Raw genomic sequence first — 20638 nt, 5'->3', positions numbered from 1 at the left:
ATTATCATATATGGCAGTAGGCTATCAAAGACCATTATTTTATATGATCATCACTGAGATAAAGGGATACCGAATATAAGTCCACATCACAATCTAAATTTTTGTTTTAAAGTTTATTCAATTTCTAGGATCACTTTTTTCAAGGACATACATTTTATGTACTGATGTTAGCACAATTTACTCTCTAAAGAGTAACTAACTCTCTAAATATTTAGTTCTAAATATTTTCCTGAAACAAACTATAATAAAAGGGAAAAAAGACCTCCAAGAAAACAATCATTGGAAGAATAGAGAATTATCAATATGATGTTATTATCTTTGTTTGCTTTTTTTCCTGAAAGACATTTTGGGCTAGAAAATGTTTTTTGACTTTTTCTAATTTTATTGGCTTTTAAATTTAATACTGCTAAAATAGGAGAAAAGTAATCCTGATAAATGTCTGAAGAGCTATAGTAGATCTCAGAGAACCAGGCCACATGGAAATCAAGTGACTTATAATAACATCACATGGAAATGAGATATTTTGTGACTTTTTATGTTCCACTAACCAGTGCATTATAAAGACATAACTGTGCAACTTCACTTTGAGTACTGATTGAGAAGTTCCTTTTTTTTTTTTTTTTGGTCTGAAATATATTATACCCCAAAGAAAAAAGCACATACATACACACACACACATACTCCTACATTTATATGAAGTTGGTACATTTAAATATGAATTTAAATTATAATATTATTTAATTCAACTACCTTGGATATTTAATTTATTCTCCAAATATAAATAGATTAAAATAAAATAAAAGTAAAAGGAAGTATTGTCATTTTAATATCAACATAGAAACTGAGATATTTTATATGCTTTTTTTTATATCCTCAAAATCTAGTATGCATTTTGCACATAAAATAAACCTCAGTTCAGACTAGTCATAATTTTAGTATTGAATAGCTACATGTGCTTAGTGGCTACCTAATGGACAGTATAGTGTTAGAAGATGTCAGTACTCTTGCTTTACTATTGGAATTTAGAGAATATCTTACTAATACCCAGCAGAATAAATAAGGGCCTACAGAAATGAGTGCTCACGGTGGCATAAATTTCTCATTGAATTTACTAAATAATAATCATAATCTTTCTTACGTAATAAGAGAGTTCCTTAATAGAGTTTTCTTATTAATCAGATACAATATTTAATAGAGTTATAGACCACATATTTATTGCGAGTTTCTAAAAAATTTCATATGTAGTAAATATACTAGACTCAATCTTGCATTATCACTGTTAAAGTTGGCAACTGTTCCACCTAGATTTGCATGATTGTGTGTTATGAGGGTATTTCTATATGTATAAAATATATTCTCTATTAATATATAAACTTTATTACCTACATATTGCAAACACTAATATGTGACATTGTTTGAGAATGAACTTTTGGTCATTTCAGAAATATGCAAGCTCACTTTATAATTCTAAATCATAGATAGCTCTCCAAGAAATTTCTGATGGATTCTAGTACAGGATTTAGTGGTAGAAGTTGAATAAATATTACTTCTTAAAATTTTAAATTTCATTGGAAAAACAATTATCTGAGTCTCAGTCATATCTCCAAGTCAAGTATGGGAAGCCTATTTTAAACCCTGCTGATCTCTGGCAATCTGAATTATAATTATGATTTTTAAATGTGGAAGTTCAAGTTTTAAGGAGGATATGCTATATTGACCTATTTAAGACTGGACAGTGTCAAGAGTAATCCAAATCAATGAAACTAGACAGAAGTTTAGGATGTCAGCAAGGAGAGAAATTATTATGCCTAAATGTTGTAGAAGCATAAAATTGTTTTAGAAAAAAGTGGAAAATACTTACAAATAGTAACTCTTTTTGCTAGTTATAAGATAAAGACATTTTAATAATTTGGGATTTGGTGACTTCTCTTATTTACAAAAAAAATAGTAATGCTATTTTGAGTTACAGACAAGAAAATAATTTAAAGAAAAAAAGTCCATTAAAAATTTAATTAAAACAGATCATTGCAGCAGGGAGAGTTCAGCACTGGTCAGATTATATAAATTATCACTTTGTTTTTTAATCACAATGACACCACTTACCCAACTTTTTGCTTCTATCTTTACTCTCCTGGTAAAATCATTATGTGTTTAAAGGGAGAGAGAACAAAACAGGTAAAGCTGCAGCAAAAGGTACAAGGATACAGTCCCTTCCTGGAAAGAGGATTTTGTGGCGAACCATTTCTCCCATAATGCATCCCACAGACCATATATCCACTAGAACAGGAGAGAGGGAAGTGAAGAAAAGGGAGGAAAGTAAAGTTAACTAAGATAATTGATCTCTGAAGGAGGAGGAAAAAAGAACAGTTTGATTAGAAGGTACAATTTTGGTCTCCCACCAAAAGTCACACCCAAATCAAAACCAACACTGTAATAGTACATTAGCAATGTTTAGTATGAGAACTCATATTAATTTTTGAAAATTACGTTATGAGTACCTCAGATAACCTCTGTAGTGCCAGTGCCAAAGAGGTGACATGGAAAAACAGAAACTACACCAAATGCATCTCCATAGCAGGTGGCGGCTAACAGAGATCAGGGGGTTTTGACTATTTGCTGGATATAGCGAAAATAATTTTAATCAGTCTTTTCCATTTTCTATTCCACTTGGTTATGTGGAAGACCACTCTTTTGTTCCCTCGTTTTTGTTTGTTTGTTTGTTTAGTTGGTTGGTTGGTTCAAAACAGCGTACACGCAAGCAAATCCAAGAAACTAGGAAACGGCTAGAACCATGGTTTAAAGGCAGAAGTATTGGAATCCTTGGTGTTCGGGACTTAGTTTTTCCTTCAGAAGTTATCCTTGCAAATAAACATCAGTTTTAGTTTCTATTTGAAGTATTTCAAGAATAAAGATATGATCAATTAGCACATGTATAAAGGAGTCATCTGGAAGTAAAGTGAAAAGGTATTAAAGGTGTTTAAAAATTGTTTTGTTTGTTTGTATTGTTTATTTCTCAGTTGTCATACTCGTTAACCAAACATGCTTCGCCTTCTCTTACCAATCTTTACCGTCTTCCAGCTTGCTTTTTAGTAAGGACCAAGGCAACTTTGGGGCAAAAACATTAGGCTGAAATGCTTTTTGGGGAAGGAAGGCAGGGTTAGGTGCATGGGATAGCTGGGCATGCCTGATAGAGGAACAAGCGGGTTTTCTGCATGATAACCTTCCTCTCATAGGCAAGAGGTCAGCACAAGGGTGCTAGCTATGCCTTCACAGATCTAGAGAAGTAAAAAAAAAAAAAAAATTAAGGCAGAAACTTGCAACCTTTTCTGGTGAGGGAAGGAAAAGGGAGGAAATCACGTGGCATTTGTGCAGCAAAGATCCATAACACCATGAGAGGAAAATTCAGACCCCAGCCCCAGGCTCTGTAGATGTTTGATTTCTTGATTTCTTAAAATTGGTTCCCCTTTGATTTTTTTACAAACAGCCTGTGAAAAATGTATACAAATATCTTCTTTTCCAAATAAGTTAGCTGTGATATTAGACCTTGGGAAGAGGAGTAGATTTGCCTCTTCCAAGTTAAAAGGTAACAGAATCCTGCCATCGTTCACCAAAACGAACCTGACCTTCCCAAGAGCTGACTTCTCCCTTTCCTCTGCACAAATGCACAGAACTATTGGCCTCCTTCTAATCTGAAAGTACACAAAGAAATTTTTTAAAACTTTGGTGGCCAGGGAATTTTCATAAATGCACCCTGTAGTACCTGCATGTAAAAATAAATGGATAATTATTTTTATAAAATTTATAAAAATAGACTGCTAGGAATTAAATAGAATAAAACATAAAGTAACCATGCAAGATACACTGAGCACATACATCCAATCCTAATTTACAACAATTTCAATTCTTAGGTTTATTAGATATATTTTTTAATATGTTTTATTACTTGTTAGAGGTATTCTTTTCAAAATAATATATGGCAATGCATTCTAATAGATGTTTTATAAGGCCTTTAATAAAATCAAATTGCAATGCATTTTGAAGATTCTTTTCTTTAAAAGTGTTCATGAATACTAGATTTTTTTAATGAAAGCAGTTAATATAAAATTGAATATTTTCTCCATGATTTGGAACTTGTGAAAATTTACTAGGTATTTGCTATCCTAAATATTACTCACAGAGCAGTTTAAAGGATTAAAGAAACTCTTATCCAACTTGAACAATTTGGATTATTCTAAATTGACTATTCTTTGAGCATTTATAAGATTCTTGCTCCAAGGATTTGTGACATCTTTTTGTCTTTTCCTAGGAATAGAGCCATCAACCTAAGATAGCTACAACGCCAAATGGCTAAATGCAACAGACTACTTCCTGTTTTCAGACTCACTTAGAGCTAAGCTGCAACTCAGATAGCAATTTGTCTCAATAACTCCAGCATATGTGCTAATCAATACCTGCCTGACTGTTTAATCAGATTCTATCCACAGTTCTTTTTGGCCATAACATGTTAGTGTTCTTATGGCAAAGCTTACTTTTCAGAGACATCCTTCTCATTTTTAATGAGTGATTCTTCCTAGTAGTATTTTTAAAAACCTTCTAAATATGAACGTTGGTGGTCCTATTAAAAATATATATACATATACATGAAAGAGAACATTGCCCTTCGCCATCTAACACGTATACACATTTTCTTCATGGTTTCTGTGGCTGCTGTTCCGAAGCCTTCTTACCATTCTCCTTGTAGCCCATTCCCAGAATAACCTCGGGGGCTCTATAATAACGTGTGACCACATAAGGAGTCATCATGAAGCTCGTGCCTGCCGTCCTGGCCAGTCCAAAGTCGAGGATTTTCAATGTACAATCAGACTTGACTACAATGTTACTTGGTTTTAAATCCTGACGATAGGAACAAGAGAAGAAATTAAAAGCCAGCAGCAAATGGAACATATAATTTCTATCTACTCAATCAACATGGAAGTCTTGTAATAGTACTGTTAGGGCCCCCCTCCTTGACTGCAAAGCATTATATGAAGCAAATGATTACTGCTCTGAAAGAAGTTTACAATTGGATTTTTGATATTTTTAAGATATCGCCAAAAACTTCTTAAACCCAGAAGAGAATTGGACTATCAATTTTACAATTTAGGATCATCTTGGGAAGAGGTTTTAGAATAAATGACATATCATTTTTGTCATTGTTAGGTTTCTCCTTGTGGCAACATAGACCTTTCAGCTTATTTTTCATTTCTAGGCCTGACAGAAATGCAGATCAGGGAAGCTGTCTTTATGCTGCCAGAGACAAACTGTGGAAACAAAACAGTCTTATTTCAGCTGCACATATGACCTCTGCCAATCAAGGGACTAGAAAACATGAGGCTTCTCAGAAGTTGACTCTTAATGCGCTGAAACAAAATGCAAAACAAAAGCAGCTACAGTATCGCTTAGATTTTCTTCTACACATTAGTGAACTTTGCGCTAATTCTATTTTAAAAGAAATGAGGAAGTACATTATACTCCACTTACCCTTTCTACATAAAGAAAATAAACTACAGTTGCTCTTTCTTTTCTCCAGAAACACCTTAATTATACTTCTGGAGGAGGTGGTCTTACCCTGTGAATAATTCCAGCAGAATGAAGGTGCTTGATGCCACACAACATTTGGTATAGCAGGTAAGACATTCGCTCATGGTCTAATTCCATCTGAATCACCTGACACAAGTTGGCATCCATCAGTTCCATGACTAAGTAACTGGAAAGTAAATCCACAAGGTTAGTTCTAAATCACAAGATCTGTGAAGTTCTTCAAAGAGGCCAGAATCCCCTCCTAAACCCATAAGTCTTCCAAACTTCCCAGCTCTACCTTTGACCGAGTTAAGATTATGAAAAACTTTCATGTATTGGCCACATGTTAGCCATGCTAACTCTACCACAGGTTACTAACAGAAGTGGCATTTATTAGTGTGTGGTCTCTGTTCATATATTTTCTATTTTCCCCCTACCCATATATTTTCTACCTTCATCTTGTCCTGACTTTTCTTCAAATTCCCTGAATTCTTTCTTCAGTATTATGATTACAAATAAGGAAAAAAAAAAATCAAAAGAGCATCTTCCACTAAATGCCATGTATCTGTGTCAAAGAAGACAATGTACTAGGATTCATTTTCTCTCCTCTGTTATTGTCACTTTACTTTTAGATAGATTCTTTTTGCACAAAATCAAAGGCACCACAGAAATAGAAATAAAGATTTTAAAATGATTTTTAACATGGCTTTCTTATAATTTATTTCTCAAAGTGAATAGAGTCATTCTAGAAAGCTCAAAGTCGATTGATAATAAAAACACATAATAATAAATCTCTGATTAAATCAAGGATATTGGACAATAAAGCACAAGCACCAGAAGACCAGTCAGAAGCAGAAGTGTCTTTCCAGGAAGTAACACCAGAAACAGAACCTTCTATTCCATCACTGGATCTTTTTCATTTGCTATTAGCTCTTATCTCCCTTCAATCCCTACAAGGGATTTCATCCAATGATTTTGTCAATTTCCCTTGAGTTGTTTGAGTGCTATGCTCTCCCTTCCTTCATGAGTTTTCTTACTTACACATCTTGGAACTCCTCCAATGTTTTCTGGGGTGTGAAGACATTTAATAAACTAATAATCTGGAAAAGAGACAGTAGAATGATAGAGGAAGGAGAGAAAGAAAAAGGGAGAGAATTAATTATTTAAAAAGCATATTTAAATGAGTATTTAACCCAACTCAAAGTCATACACTAGTCCTACAATAGAAGAGAAAAGTTGGAAAAAAAAATTTTTGCAACAGTCTCACAGAACACAGAAAAATGTATTCAGAAATAAATACATGATGTATGTCTTCAAGTTAAATATAATTAAAAAGCTTAAGTTCTTAGACAGAAGGAAGAGTCAGAGAAGGTACATAATCGAAATACTGCCTAGAGTGTGATAATCCTTGGTAGAATACAGAGTAGTAATTAACAAACAAAAAAAGAAGAAAAGCCATGTAAGAAAAATGGGCAGCAGCAAAACACCCACCAAGATGTAGCAAGGTCATGTTTTTTCTCCAAATGAATGAGGTGGTTCTCTAACTTAAGATTTTTTTGTGTGTTGCTATTTAGTTTTTTGGCTTCTATTTCACACACAAATATTATTTAAACTAAGCTATAATGATAGGTTGGGAAAAGGTATATTCTAGATGATATCACTGTGAATTTACTGGAAAATATATTTTAAAATTTATCAAAATTCTGTTTCTTAAATGTTTTTTTTCCAGTTTTGTTTATTTTATGTATTAGGTAGCAAAGAGGTTTACCTTCTAACATAAGTAAATTTAAAAAAAAAAAAAACTTTGTCACATTTCCAAATATACTGCTTACATAAACAACTCAAAATGTCCTTTCAGCTAAATATTCTCTACTAAGGATCCACTACAAAATAAAAATTTTAAAATATGGATAAGAATCTTCTACTCATAGGATAGAACCAACTATTTCACTAAAACTGGACAAGAACAAGTTTCAGATTTAAACATTTTAAGCTATGAATTAATAAATTTTAGTAAATTTTATGAGTGGTATGGAAACATATGCAGTGATTTTAAATATCTGAGAAATGCTCAGATGCTCTCATTTTTCCCTTGTAAATTCTAGGGAATTCTGTAGGCCACATGGAGCTTTCATTTGTTGAAGAATTATTGACAAAAAAAAAAAAATCACAAAGTATCTTACTCTGTTAACTGATAGAGTATGTTGAAAAATGTCTTTGTGATACATCTTTCATTGTGTATATCACACATATTTGGTGGGCCTGTTTTTCTAGTATTTCATCAGTCTTGCAAAGTAATTCATTTTGGTATTTGTTCAAACAAAATCATTAGAGACTGTGCACAGGCACACACACAAATACACACACACACCCCATACAGAAACAACCCTTAAATATGGAAAAATGATAACCTGTATCACCTGGAAAATGAATAATCTAGCTATTCCAAAATTAATTTAGACAATAGCATTACAATTTTGCGTAAATCGAGATTATTTTAAAAGGTAACTTCTCCACTATGTATTCTTATTTTCCCATTTCCTAGTCCCCTGTTTTATAGCTTCATCTTCTCTGATTTCCCTCTGTTCTTTCTTTGCTCCCTTGTAAATTCTAATGTCTTCTACTAATCATTTGGAAACTGTGTTTCCATTTGCCTAAAAAAAATCACATCACAGCTATTTTCATTTTGTTTCAACAATTTCACACAGGAATCTGATTCAGTTCCTTTATTCTAGCATCCTTAAATTTTCTTTATTATTATTATTATTGTTTTTTTGACAGACAGGGATCACACATAGGGAGAGAGGCAGGCGGAGAGAGAGTGGGGAAGAATGCTCCCTGCTGAGCAGAGAACCTGATGCAGGGTTCAATCCCAGGACCCCAAGACCATGACCTGAGTGGAAGGCAGAGGCTTAACCCATGGAGCTACCCAGGCACCCTTATTCTAGCATCTTAAAATGCAGATATGAATCAGTGTTTTTTCTGGCCCCACAATCACATTAGCTCTCACTTCCTAGAATTAAGCATTAATTTTCTAAATGCACTCTCTTCTCTATTATTAAAAATTTAGTTGGGATTACTTTAATGTTTTACTTTACTTTCCATAGCATTTACAGAGTTCTGCATTCTGACTGCTTTTATGTAGTACCACAAGTACTAATGTGGGAACTTCCATTTGGTTGTGAGTGAACTTCCTTTCTGTTAATGAGTTCTAGAAAATTAGTTCCACAGATGTACAGAAGGGCACATGGACATACACAAAAGGGGGGTAGCAGGTAGAAAGCCAATTACAAATAATCCTTTCAATTGGGAAGTTCTTTTTAGGTATCATAAATGTGAACCTCTACATTTCAGTCAAGAACAGGGAGTAGGATTCCCTCAAATTCACCAGATACATGGGAATTTCTCTACAGTGTGTTTATTGCATTATGGGAGTTAGAAGGAAGACAGGGGAAATGTAAATATATGAAGTCACAAACTATCAAAATTTCCCATGCAGTTGCTTCATTGCTTGCATCTATCCATTTTCCATTGCCCATGGGATTTCTCATCCTGTCTGCTATCATAAAAATAGATTACATTGGCCATGTGGTTAATCTTGTTCCTGCCTTTATTTAACATACTGGCAGAATAAATTGCTTTAGTAGAATGACTGTTCTTATGAATCATCCTTTCCATCATTTATATAGTCCTTTTTAGAAGTACCATGTTCCTTGCATGGTCAAATTAGAGATGGGTGCATTTTTCATAAAATTTGCCTCTTTAGTGAGACCTTTCCTGCTCACTCTATTTTAAAAAGCAAGCCCACCCAGCACTGACTAGAATAATTTTCCTTCTTCACTTTGTTTTCCCTAATAGCGCTTATCACCATCTGACATTCTCTACATTTGCCTATCTATCTTCTGGATGGGCTTTTTCTTCACCAGTACAACATGAGCTCCACACAAGCAGGGATTAGCTTCTGTTATCTCCACTACTGTAATCTTAGCATCTGCATCTGTCCATGGGGCAGGTTTCACTTATTTAACAACTATGTGTCAAATGGCTGAATCCCAAAGTCAGTGAAATAATAAGAGGAAAAGAGAAACATTGTCACTGGAGAAACAATCCACATATTTGTATTTCAAATATCTTCCAACTAAACTCTCATTTATACATTTTCTTCTTAGTGAGAGATGGTTGTCCTCGTGACAGATTCCCTTGTTATAAAACTGTGCTGATAATTTCACATATCCTGTGTGATTTTCACACTTAAGAAAAACTTTGCAAGGGGACGCCTGGGTGGCTCAGTTGGTTAAGCAGCTGCCTTCGGCTCAGGTCATGATCCCAGCATCCTGGGATCGAGTCCCACATCGGGCTCCTTGCTCCGCAGGGAGCCTGCTTCTCCCTCTGACTCTGCCTTCCACTCTGTCTGCCTGTGCTTGCTCTCACTCTCTCTCTCTCTTACAAATAAATAAATAAAATCTTTAAAAAAAAAAAAAAAAAAAGAAAAGAAAAACTTTGCAGGGAGTTAGGATAGCTATTGTTATAGTTTTAGTATAATAATTATCACTTATTTTCATCATACATTTAGATGTAATAAGTTATCTGCACTATATTTATAAATTCTTTATTAATAATAGTCGTTATTCAAATCATGAGTGACCTCGCATGTACCCTTACTAAGAAGAACGGGAGCATAGAAAGAATTCTAGAAGCCTTTGTGTGCAGTGGAAGAAGCTTATACTCTGAAGTTGAAGAAAGTCCTATGATGGTATACCCTACTTAGTTCCCGTGAGAAAAGGTCTTGATGATCCTGTCCTGATGGCCTTTGCAGACATGTCGCCACACACAGGCCCAACCCTACAAAAAAGAAGATGCTGAAACAGAGTGAACATTCGAAGGCCACTGCCAGACTATAGCTAAAGGAAAAAGGAGATAAAAATTTTTACCCATTAATAATTAAATTTAAATTATAAAGAAATATAATGTTCTGCAGGATATTTTTTGGCTTTGTATTTGTTTGCTTTTGATTACTTTGGAAGAAGTCTGGAGCTCTCTGGTTATTTTGGAACAAGATAACCAAATATGGTTAATTTCACAGCAGGAAATATCTATCAAATTTATCCCTTCTTCCACCATATGGTTTTGAGATGATTTTTAAGCAGAAAGCTATCATGAGGACAATGAAATCAAATGTAACATATGGAAGGATAAACAATCTTAACAGGCAGAAATGACAAAGTAAAGAAAGCCCTTCCTACTCAAGTTGGCACACTGATGTTCTTTCTCCAATCTCACAGCCTCCCACTGCCAGAGAGTTAAAAATAACGACTCACGTTCTTATGGTTCACACACTTCATGAGGACCAGCTCCCGGTAAGCTCTCTTGGCATGCGTTTGGTTCTGAAAAGGTCTGCTGAGCTTCTTAATGGCCACATTTCTGTCAAGAACAGCATCATATGCAGCACTGCAGGGATCCAAGAGCAATCCAGAGTTAGGAACCAAGAAACCCTTAGAATTTCTGCCGACTAATATGACTAATATGGGTAAAGAAAATACTATTTTGGAATCCTTCTCTGATACTTTCTCCTCAGGTCCCATGCCAATCAGGCTGTGAATAAAGATCTAGAAGGGACTAGTATCAAAGCATTCTACTTGCTAGGAAAAGAAAAAAAGGAGAGTATCTTGCCAAAAATCCCCAGCATATAACTGCCTCCTTGAGTGGGAGACAAAAGAAAAAAAGGAAAGTGCTCTGCTTTCTACTGGTCCAGCCCTGTGAATGTGGCAAGTCATTTAATGTCTCTGAGCTTGAATTTCTCATCTAATAATATGTAATATTCAAGTTTTCTCTAGCTATAAAACTCCATTGTAGTTTGGTGATTTTAAGTGAACATTATTCTTTCCCATTCACAGGAACCATATTCTAAGGTATGACCTTCATTGCCATGAATGCAAATGTTGTCTGATGGTGAAGTGTGCACATTAACAATAATGAAGCTCAAAATAAGGAATGTAATCATAGGGTTTTTAGAAGCATAAATAACTGCATTTAAATACAAAGACAGGAATGAATGCCACTAACATTCGATGCTTTCAAACTATTTGAGAGTGAAAATTTGCCATGCTTTGAAAAGCAATCCACATACAGGATTGTTTCTCCCACACTCACAATATGTGGGTCTGGGGATCAAATAAGGAACTGAGTCTCTTCTTGGTATTATACCTAATGACTCACTCACAGATTTTCGGCTCCCCCATCCCTGCAGCTTCAGATGGTGTTAGATTTTGTCTTAATTGCCAGGAAGGAATGCAGCAATCAGTGTTCTCTACAAGTGATCTGTTGACTTGGAAGTGGCATTAACGATGCAGTGTTCATGCCACTAAGCTAAAACATCAAAAAGGGATTACTGTATTGTAAGATAATGATGGACTAGCAGGATAAGATTAGACAAGGTCTTATAGTTCATCTGGTCCCTGTGTCCATTTAATACTTATTCTTCCATTTGATACTTATTCTCCTCCAAAATATCTCCATAAAGAGTTCAGGCAGTCTCTACTTAAGCATCTCCAAAAACATGATATATTAATATTGAGGCAGCTCATTATGTTGTTGAGAGTTAGAAATGTCATCATTCTAATAAGCAAAGTTGTCTCTATGGTTTCTAGTGACTTTCTCTGCCGACCAGGGTAACTCTTGAAGTAGAGTAGTCCCTTTTCCATTGTGGCATATCTATAATATCTGAAATCCATTAAAGGAATGAGCACAACCCTTGGTTTAGTCTATAAGCATCCAGTAGCTCTTGGCTCCTCTTATTTTTTCCCTAAGTCTTTTCTTTCTCAAGCTAAACACTACTAATATCCTACCACCATTTGTCAGAATGTGATTTCAGGTCCTATCACCATCTGGTCAGTTTCCTCTGTATAAATTCCAGTCTGTTGTTAACTGAAAATGTGGATCCTGAAGTGAATAAACATTGTGAGTCTAGGCATGGAGTATCACTGAAGATTAGGGTAGCGCTATCAACTTCTTTATTCATTCACTAGCTCCTTCACTCCACCAACACAGATAGTACAGCTAAGTCTGTCTTGGCTTTTTTTTTTTTTTTTCTTAAAGATTTTACCTATTTATTTGACAGACAGAGATCACAAGTAGGCAGAGAGGCAGGCAGAGAGAGAGGAAGGGAAGCAGGCTCCCTGCTGAGCAGAGAGCCCAATGCGGGGCTTGATCCCAGGACCCTGGGATCATGACCTGGGCCAAAGGCAGAGGTTTAACCCACTGAGCCACCCAGGTGCCCCTGTCTTGGCTTTTTGATAACAATATCACACACTATTGATTCACAGTGAAGCTATATTAATTAAAAATACTGTCTTTTTAAAAACCTGTGCTACTTTCAAACTATTCATGTCAGCATTTGATTCTGCTGTTCTTGTGAACCTATCAATGGCAGCACAGGTAAAGGAAAGAGTCAAATAGACCTATATCTTTTCAGTAGTGCCCAAGAACAACAGTGAATTTGGAAACACAGAAATAAAATTTGTTTTCTGTAGCTAAGAAATTGTATCAGCAGAAAATCAATCAAAACAGTCACCTTAATAAATGAAACAATGGGATTGGGAGGGAGACAAACCATAAGTGACTCTTAATCTCACAAAACAAACTGAGGGTTGCTGCGGGGAGGGGGTTTGGGAGAAGGGGGTGGGATTATGGACATTGGGGTGGGTATGTGCTTTGGTGAGTGCTGTGAAGTGTGTAAACCTGGTGATTCACAGACCTGTACCCCTGGGGATAAAAATATATGTTTATAAAAAATAAAAAATTAATAAAAAAAAAACAGTCACCTTAAGAAGAAAGAATAAATTTTAGGCCAAAACAACTTAGAATAACAGTCATGTGGGCCTTAGAAAGGAATCAGAAAGGCAGATTCTGGCACGTCTGACTGAAGAAGTGCCCTTCCACATAGGTCCAGGGACCCAGTCAGTCAGGCAGATGTGTACATTGGTATTTTGATTGGCAGAAAATGTGGACAGTTAGCATTCTGACCAGCATCCCCTGATGAGGCTGAGTCTACCTTCTGCAGTCAACATTCTGATCACGCTCTCCCTCAGATTTTTACATGCAGGCATATTACCTATATTTGGTCAGCTTGACTATTGCATTTCTCATGTGTTAGTAAATCGGCATCTGTTTTTTTATAGAGCCTCTAGTGGATGTTTGTCAGTGTGAGTTTGAGTCCCTGAGATACCAGCCAGATCCCAAAGGACAGTGGGCCATCTTCCAACCTCACGTGGAATGCCTAAGAAAATGCCATGCTCTGGGTTCTTGGGAGGTTCTGACCAGTGTCTCCCAGAACTGTTGTGGTTTTCTCCACACTAGTACCTCTTCTTGAAGCTATTTTAGGCATGAATCTCAGCACTGCTGCTTACTAGATGTGAAGCTAGGGGCAAGCCACTTACACTCTCTGCCATTAGTTTCCTCACATTTAAAATGGAGATAACAGCCTGACAATGACAAGACTACTACGATGAGTAAAAGAGGCAATAATGCATCTACAGTGCCTCAACAAGAGTAAGCTCTTAATAAATAATAACTAATCCTATTTTTAAGTTTAAGGCATTAACTAATCCTATTTTTAAAATCAGTATTCTTGTTGGAGTCATTATGTAATGGGAGATAAAATAGAACTTCCTAAGGCATGTGCTACAATTGGACATATATCTACTACTAATCATCAGTTTTTAATCTTTCTATTAACTACAAATCCACTTAACTATATCACTCTCTTGACTGCATTTCCCAAGTTTGTCCCATGATATAAAAGTTTAGGGCAAAAGTTATTAAAATCTAGATATATTAAGCCATTTGGATCTACTAACACTTTAATAAGTTATCCAGTACGATTTATTTTTAATGAATGCTTTATTCCCAGTGGTTGCCACATCCTTTCTTAAGACATCCTTTCACAAAAGGTGTCTTTTCTAACCAATACTAAGGTCAATGTCAAGCTCAGCAGATGTCTCTTATAATCTCTCTCTTCCCTTTAAAGGAATAAGAATGTTTGCCTGTCTACAGCTGAATGGAATACTCTGGTTTGGCTCACTGAATTTCCATTTGCCATCTTGTGTCATGTCTTCTAGGCTGGAAAAGACTTAGGAGTTAAATATACAATTCCCAGATGCTTTTGTAATCAGTGCTCCCGTCTCCAATAATATCCTGCCACGTTAATGCGACTGTGAGAGATTTGTAAGGCACAAGAGAGGGTGGTCATTTTCTAGCGTTTCTTGGTTGGAAAGCAAGGCTTTATGGAGATGTGAAAGTTCCTTCTGCAAACACTCATTCATTATCCAAATTCCTGGTGAGAAGAGGGGTTAAAGGAAAGGCAATGGTGGATTCTAGAATACCAGGGCCCAGTCACCAGCATCACAGACTAGGGACACCAGTAGTAACTAGGGCACAGTTTCAACTCTAAGATTCCTAAATCTCAGTTACTATCATGTATTGTAAATGGAAGCTCAGTGGTTCTCGGATACTCAGAGGTGGGAGGTCCCCTGGTGACTCAGCTCTCTAGTGTCTGGGAGTCATTCCAAGAAGTCCAGACTAGAGGCCACTTCTCCAGGCCTTCCAATGATTTTGAAAGCACCCAATTTACCGTATTGCCTACTTTAAATGTTTCTGTCTCCTGCCATGAACCCCAGATGACACTAAAATCATCCCCATCCTCTATAATTCCTCAGTGATTACTGGCAGCAGTTTAGCAAATACATCTGAAAATTGGCATCAGTGGTACTATATAGTCAGAAATTGATGTCTGAAAGTTTTCCATTACTCTTGAGTCATTTTTTTTTTTAAGAGTCTTGGTTCATAGCAGCTTACTTTTTTTTCTTTAAGTATTTTTTTTTCTTTTATCATCATGCAGGTAAGAGGTAAATCTTTATGAAGATTTTCCAGTAACTTCCAGCAACTTTCCAGCAATTTTGCTAAAAATTTTCCACAATTTCTTGATGCACATTACTAACTCACCTCCACTTCTACCAGGCTTATTTATAAAAGAAAGATGTAGCCTTTTATTGTTATGTTCCTGTCATTTAATGATGCTACAAAGTTAAATTAACTTCCTTGAATATATTTATATAAACACATGCATGGGGACACACACCTCTCTGCAGGCAATTCTTATTCTCAACATATTTAATAGGGTCTTTTTTTTTCTTTCTGACAATTGCAGACAACCTCTTGCACAAATAGTCATCTTCTTAAATAATCATTCATTTGATAATCTTTCTTGTTCCCTTTCCCTTTCACATTTAAAACATTGTTGGTCATATTAACATGTTTATGGGCCAAAGATAATTCATTTTTTAAATTTTATTCATTTATTTTAGAGAGAGAGTGAGATAGTGAGAGAGAGCACAAATGGGGAGGAGAGGGAGAAGCAGGCTCCCCGCTAAACAGAGAGCCTAACATGGGTCCCAGGACCCTGGGACCATGATCTGAGCTGAAGGCAGACACTTACTGACTGAGCCACCCAGGCACCCTGCCAAAAGATGATTTTTTAAAAAATCTCTAGGCCTTATGATAACTTTATCTTAAAAAAAAAAAAAAAAAAAAAACTTTAAAAACCTTATCATTGCAGCATCTTAAATATCTTAAGCAATAGCCCAGCAGGCCAGATTCCCTCCTGCAGTAAACACTGAACTCTTCATTGCTCTTTTCTCTTTCCCACATTCTCATTTGACCTTTTCCAAAGACCTGGACGTTAGTCAAAAGCTACCAAAAAAAAAATCTTCCCAATGCCTTTAAAAATCTCACTTTTATGCCCAAACATTACAGTCCCTAGAAATGCTCTGGAGATACTGATTCATTCCACCAAGGAGAACAGAGTTGGGGGACCTGCCAAACTCATCTCTGCCTCAGGACTTTTGCAACCATTCCTCCTTCTGCCAGGCAGGCTCTTCCCACATCCTTATTTACCTGATTCTATCTTGCGATTCAGATTTCAGCCCAAATATCATCTCCTCAGTAGAAGCCTTCCCTAATCACCCCATCAAAAGCCAACAGTGGGTTTTTTGATTAGTCGCTTTTGTCATTGGATTGCTTAGCTATAGTAGGTTGCTTATATTTTGTCCAGGAACCTTTTGACTACAGCAATAGGATTCTAGCAATAGTGACTTATGTAATAAAAATATTAATGGAAAGTCTAGAATTAGGCATATCCAGTTTTTAGGGATACATTATAACTCTTATAGACCCTAGGCACTTTTGACGTTTGATTTTCTGCAAACTGATTCTCAGCGTATTAGAAAAAAAAAAAAAAAAAGCCAATTATAAAGCTCCTTCAGTGCATCAAAGGAAAGTACCGGTGCTGGGCTGCATTGCTAAGATTCCCCTTCAGTAATAAAGGACTTATTATCCCAGGTGCTGGGAGTGCTGCCAGCAGACAGTCCCTCAACTCTTACCCCACTTTGGGTATAATTTCAGCAAAGATATGCTTAACCAAAGACTATACTTCTTCATGGGCAGCCTTCACTCATTGACTGATGAACATGGCATCATAAATGCCTGACCACCACATCCCAATGCAGGACAGCTGGACAGACTCATTGCATCTTCAGAACTCCCAGTCGGGTCAACAGAGGCTTCCTTTGAGATTGCATTGCTGCTGAACTTCTGCCTCTGTGCCTCTTGTCCTTCCTGCAGGTGTAAACCACTGAAACACTTCCTAATAAATCTCTTGTGTGCAGTCGCCATCTCATAGGATATTTTCTGGGAATACAACATTTGACAAGCAATAACTCATGGCCAAACAGCAATAAGCTGTGGAGTTCACCGGGATCTTTCTCTAAACAAAAGGCAGGGTCCAATTACAGACAAAAGTAGCTGAGCTCAGAGCTCAACATCGAGTAAAGCCATTTCACCTTTGCAACAAACTAACCTAGATGACCACGCCTAATGACATAGATTCCAACCAAAACCATTCAAGGACCAACAGAGTTGAAGTAGGGGCAGCAAAGGGCTCAGCAGCCCCTCCCTTGAAGATAGCATTGAAAGCAGCAACAATCCAAACACTAAAACCAAACTAGTGCATTGCAACCCTTCAGTGGACTAGTGACAGGGAACATTTCACAAACACCTACTACCTTGATGAAGAATATAGGACCAGCTAAACATACTTGTCACCACCAAAAACAGATGAACCTAAAGAAGATGGCTGCCCTAGACATAAGGCAACCATATTCTTGGAAATCAAAATAGGATGATGGCATTGGAGAAGAAACCAAAGGCTCCCAGAGAAGAACTGCTTCATCTCAGTGAGTTGGGGTTATAGGGTGCATGCAGGTACAGCCTCTCTTGCTTTTATTTCATCTGACAAGTTGTCTCATGCCCACCCTGCTGCCCTTAATCAGCATTCAGTGCACCACCCATGTATGCTCATACTCATGTTTTAACCTATAGAATCCACAAAGCTGTCAGACTGCCTGCCCTTTGATAGGGTAAGTTGGAAACTTGGGAATTTACAGTTTCGTTTGGTAAGAAATATGTAAGGCTGGCCAGTCTACTATAGAGCATAGAGAGAGCACATAGAGAGCAGTCAGAATATCCTTGGAATGCATATTTGTCATTTATGTGGCATAAAACTATAATTATTTATTTATTTTTTTAATGTCTAGTGAAGCTTCTTTAACTTTAAAGAAAACTGAGATGACATAGTTAATTAAAATACTACATACTGAATTTACATTTCTTATGTTTTCTCAGGCACAACCAGATGAAAACCAGAAAAAAATTCTCCTAAAGGAACGTCAGTATCTATTTCAAAATCAGTAATTATTTCAAGAAGACTGTGTCCAAACACAGTGATTTAATACATGTACCTACGAAAGGTACATTTACAGATTACTCTTAAAATGTGACTTTTCATTTAGGCCGAATGTCTGTTTTTCTAAATTAGTTCTGTTCATTTTCAGCTCTAAGGGGTTTTGGTTATGTATAAAAAGTTAAGCAAAGCTGATAATATGTTCTATTAGCAGAAAAGTAATTTTGTAAGCACTTAAACTTCTGTTTCATTTTACCAAATGCTTAAAATATAAAATCAGTACTTTTCAAGAGTAGTTTGATTTTCTGTACAACTCAATGACTCAAAATTAAACTTATGGAAATTCAAAGTGAAACATCTGACAATAGAGTGAAAAGTGTTTTGGTGGGGTAAGGGGTTGGGTGAGCCTGGTGATGGGTGTTACAGAGGGCACATTTTGCATGGATCACTGGGTGTGGCACATAAACAAGGAATTCTGGAACACTGAAAAGAAAATAAAGTAAAATAAAATATTTAAAAATAACATTGTTATTTTTTAAAAAACATTACTTGTTTTTTTTCAATAACACAAAAAGACAATAACACAAATACAAATTATTTTGGAAAATGTCACACACTAAAACAATTTTGCTCCTAAAATTAGGAAATCTGTGGAATAGAAAAGCATTTGAATTAGTTGCAACACAAATGTAATTCACATTGGGTCCAAATAAATTGCAGTATTCTATAAATCAAAATATAATTTGCATAAACCTAAAACTCATAAAATATGATATGTCAATTGTATATCAATAAAAAATAGAATTTGTAGGTACCAAAATTTATAAATATTTTTATACATACATACATGGTAAGAATCACATTATTACAAAATTTTGAAGACAGAGCTGATGTTGAATAAAAAAATAAAGGTGTTTTAGCCAGGAAATCAACATTTTCTTGGCAGCCTTCATAATTCTGATTGAAGAACAACTTTGAAAGTAAGTCCTAAATTTTGGATGCTTTTTTTTTTTTTTTTTCAAAATCATTTGGAAATCTTTAGTAGTATTCATAGAATCCTAATACTTCAGCTCTTGAAGTTCTTAGGGAATAGCGGAGTAATTATAAACAAAACTTGCAAATAAAAGCACACTGAAATGCTCTGGAAGGAACTGAAGCAAGAAAGGAACTGATAAATCAAATTTTTTAAAAATGAGTTTTCAAAGAGAAGACATTAATTTTGAAATTCCATAAATATGATTTAGAATACCTTACTTTGTAAGAATAATCTTTTGACAGAGTTCCTAATTCTACGGTATATTCATATTATGTATAGGATTTGAAGGAGTTCTTCATTTCAGGATATTTATATTGTGATTGTAAGTACCTATAATTTTTCAGCATCTAAATGTGACAAACCATTAAAAGACTGTAAATATGGACAGCCAACTTGACAAGTTCTGTCTTATACAATTATTTATTAGCAAAGAAGCTCTAAATGAAAGGGGGAAACAGTTTTTGTGAAAAAGAAATGGGGCTGAAACACTCAAATATTGTAATGCAAATCTAGAAATTTCACATATAATACAATTTCACAATAATACAATCACATCAACAAAAAGTCTTCTTCAGAAAAATACCACTAGAACTGTATTATAGACAGAAAGGGCTGGGAAGTTTTAGACTATTAAAATATATCAGAATATATAGCCTTCTTAGTGCAGTGGGCAGTGTGTCAGTCTCATAAAATATATCAGAATATACCAAGAATAAATTATTCTTCTCATGTTATATTTTTTATATTTAATAAGCAATATAAATCAATTTTTGAATTTGTATTTTTAGTTTATTTCTTAAGAATAAGTTCATTTAAAACAGTTTTAATAGCACTATTTTTACATCCATCACTGTATTTCAATGTGCCCTTTTACTATCAAATTTTCCCAACTTAGAGAATAAATGCGAAGGTCCCTACCACTCATGACCACAGGACCTGGCTGAAGAGGCTTTTACAAGTTACTCCCGTAAGAGAGAAGAGGCAGAAGAAAGGAACTGCTTTTCTGGAGTTACTGCTACATTCCCATCTTTAGCCATTTCCTGGCAATAAAATCTGAAGTAGGATTTACGGCTAGTAGTTTTATTCTAACAAGATTATCCTTAAAGATCTGCAAAGCAACCTAGACAAGTTTCAGAACTTAGATGATGACTGACTTAGCTAAGGGGCAGGATCTTACTGAATGCAACCTCTCTTTTTTTTTCTGCCAGTAACTTGACTTTGAAACAGCTGACTCTCAAACTGGCCTTGAG

At 35.6% G+C, this 20638-nt stretch overlaps 1 protein-coding gene across 11 annotated transcripts in view; it reads right to left on the bottom strand.

The window, feature by feature from the left end:
* Positions 1–20638, bottom strand: part of MAPK10 (mitogen-activated protein kinase 10) — a 611144-nt gene that overhangs the window by 77250 nt on the left and 513256 nt on the right. For 9 of the 11 annotated variants that reach the window (XM_059173366.1, XM_059173369.1, XM_059173394.1 and 6 more), the window contains 5 exons: positions 10878–11007; positions 6601–6659; positions 5608–5746; positions 4728–4893; positions 2206–2277 (listed from right to left, as the gene is read on the bottom strand). In XM_059173366.1, coding sequence (XP_059029349.1) covers positions 2206–2277; positions 4728–4893; positions 5608–5746; positions 6601–6659; positions 10878–11007 — 566 coding nt within the window. The remainder of the gene's footprint in view (positions 1–2205; positions 2278–4727; positions 4894–5607; positions 5747–6600; positions 6660–10877; positions 11008–20638) is intronic. The other 2 variants (XM_059173364.1, XM_059173373.1) reach the window with 1 other exon arrangement.

Source organism: Mustela lutreola, chromosome 1 (assembly GCF_030435805.1).
Source record: "Mustela lutreola isolate mMusLut2 chromosome 1, mMusLut2.pri, whole genome shotgun sequence".
NCBI classification, from domain to species: Eukaryota; Metazoa; Chordata; class Mammalia; order Carnivora; family Mustelidae; genus Mustela; species Mustela lutreola.
Note: the sequence above shows the minus strand (reverse complement) of the source record. Positions and strands in the feature narration are given on the sequence as shown.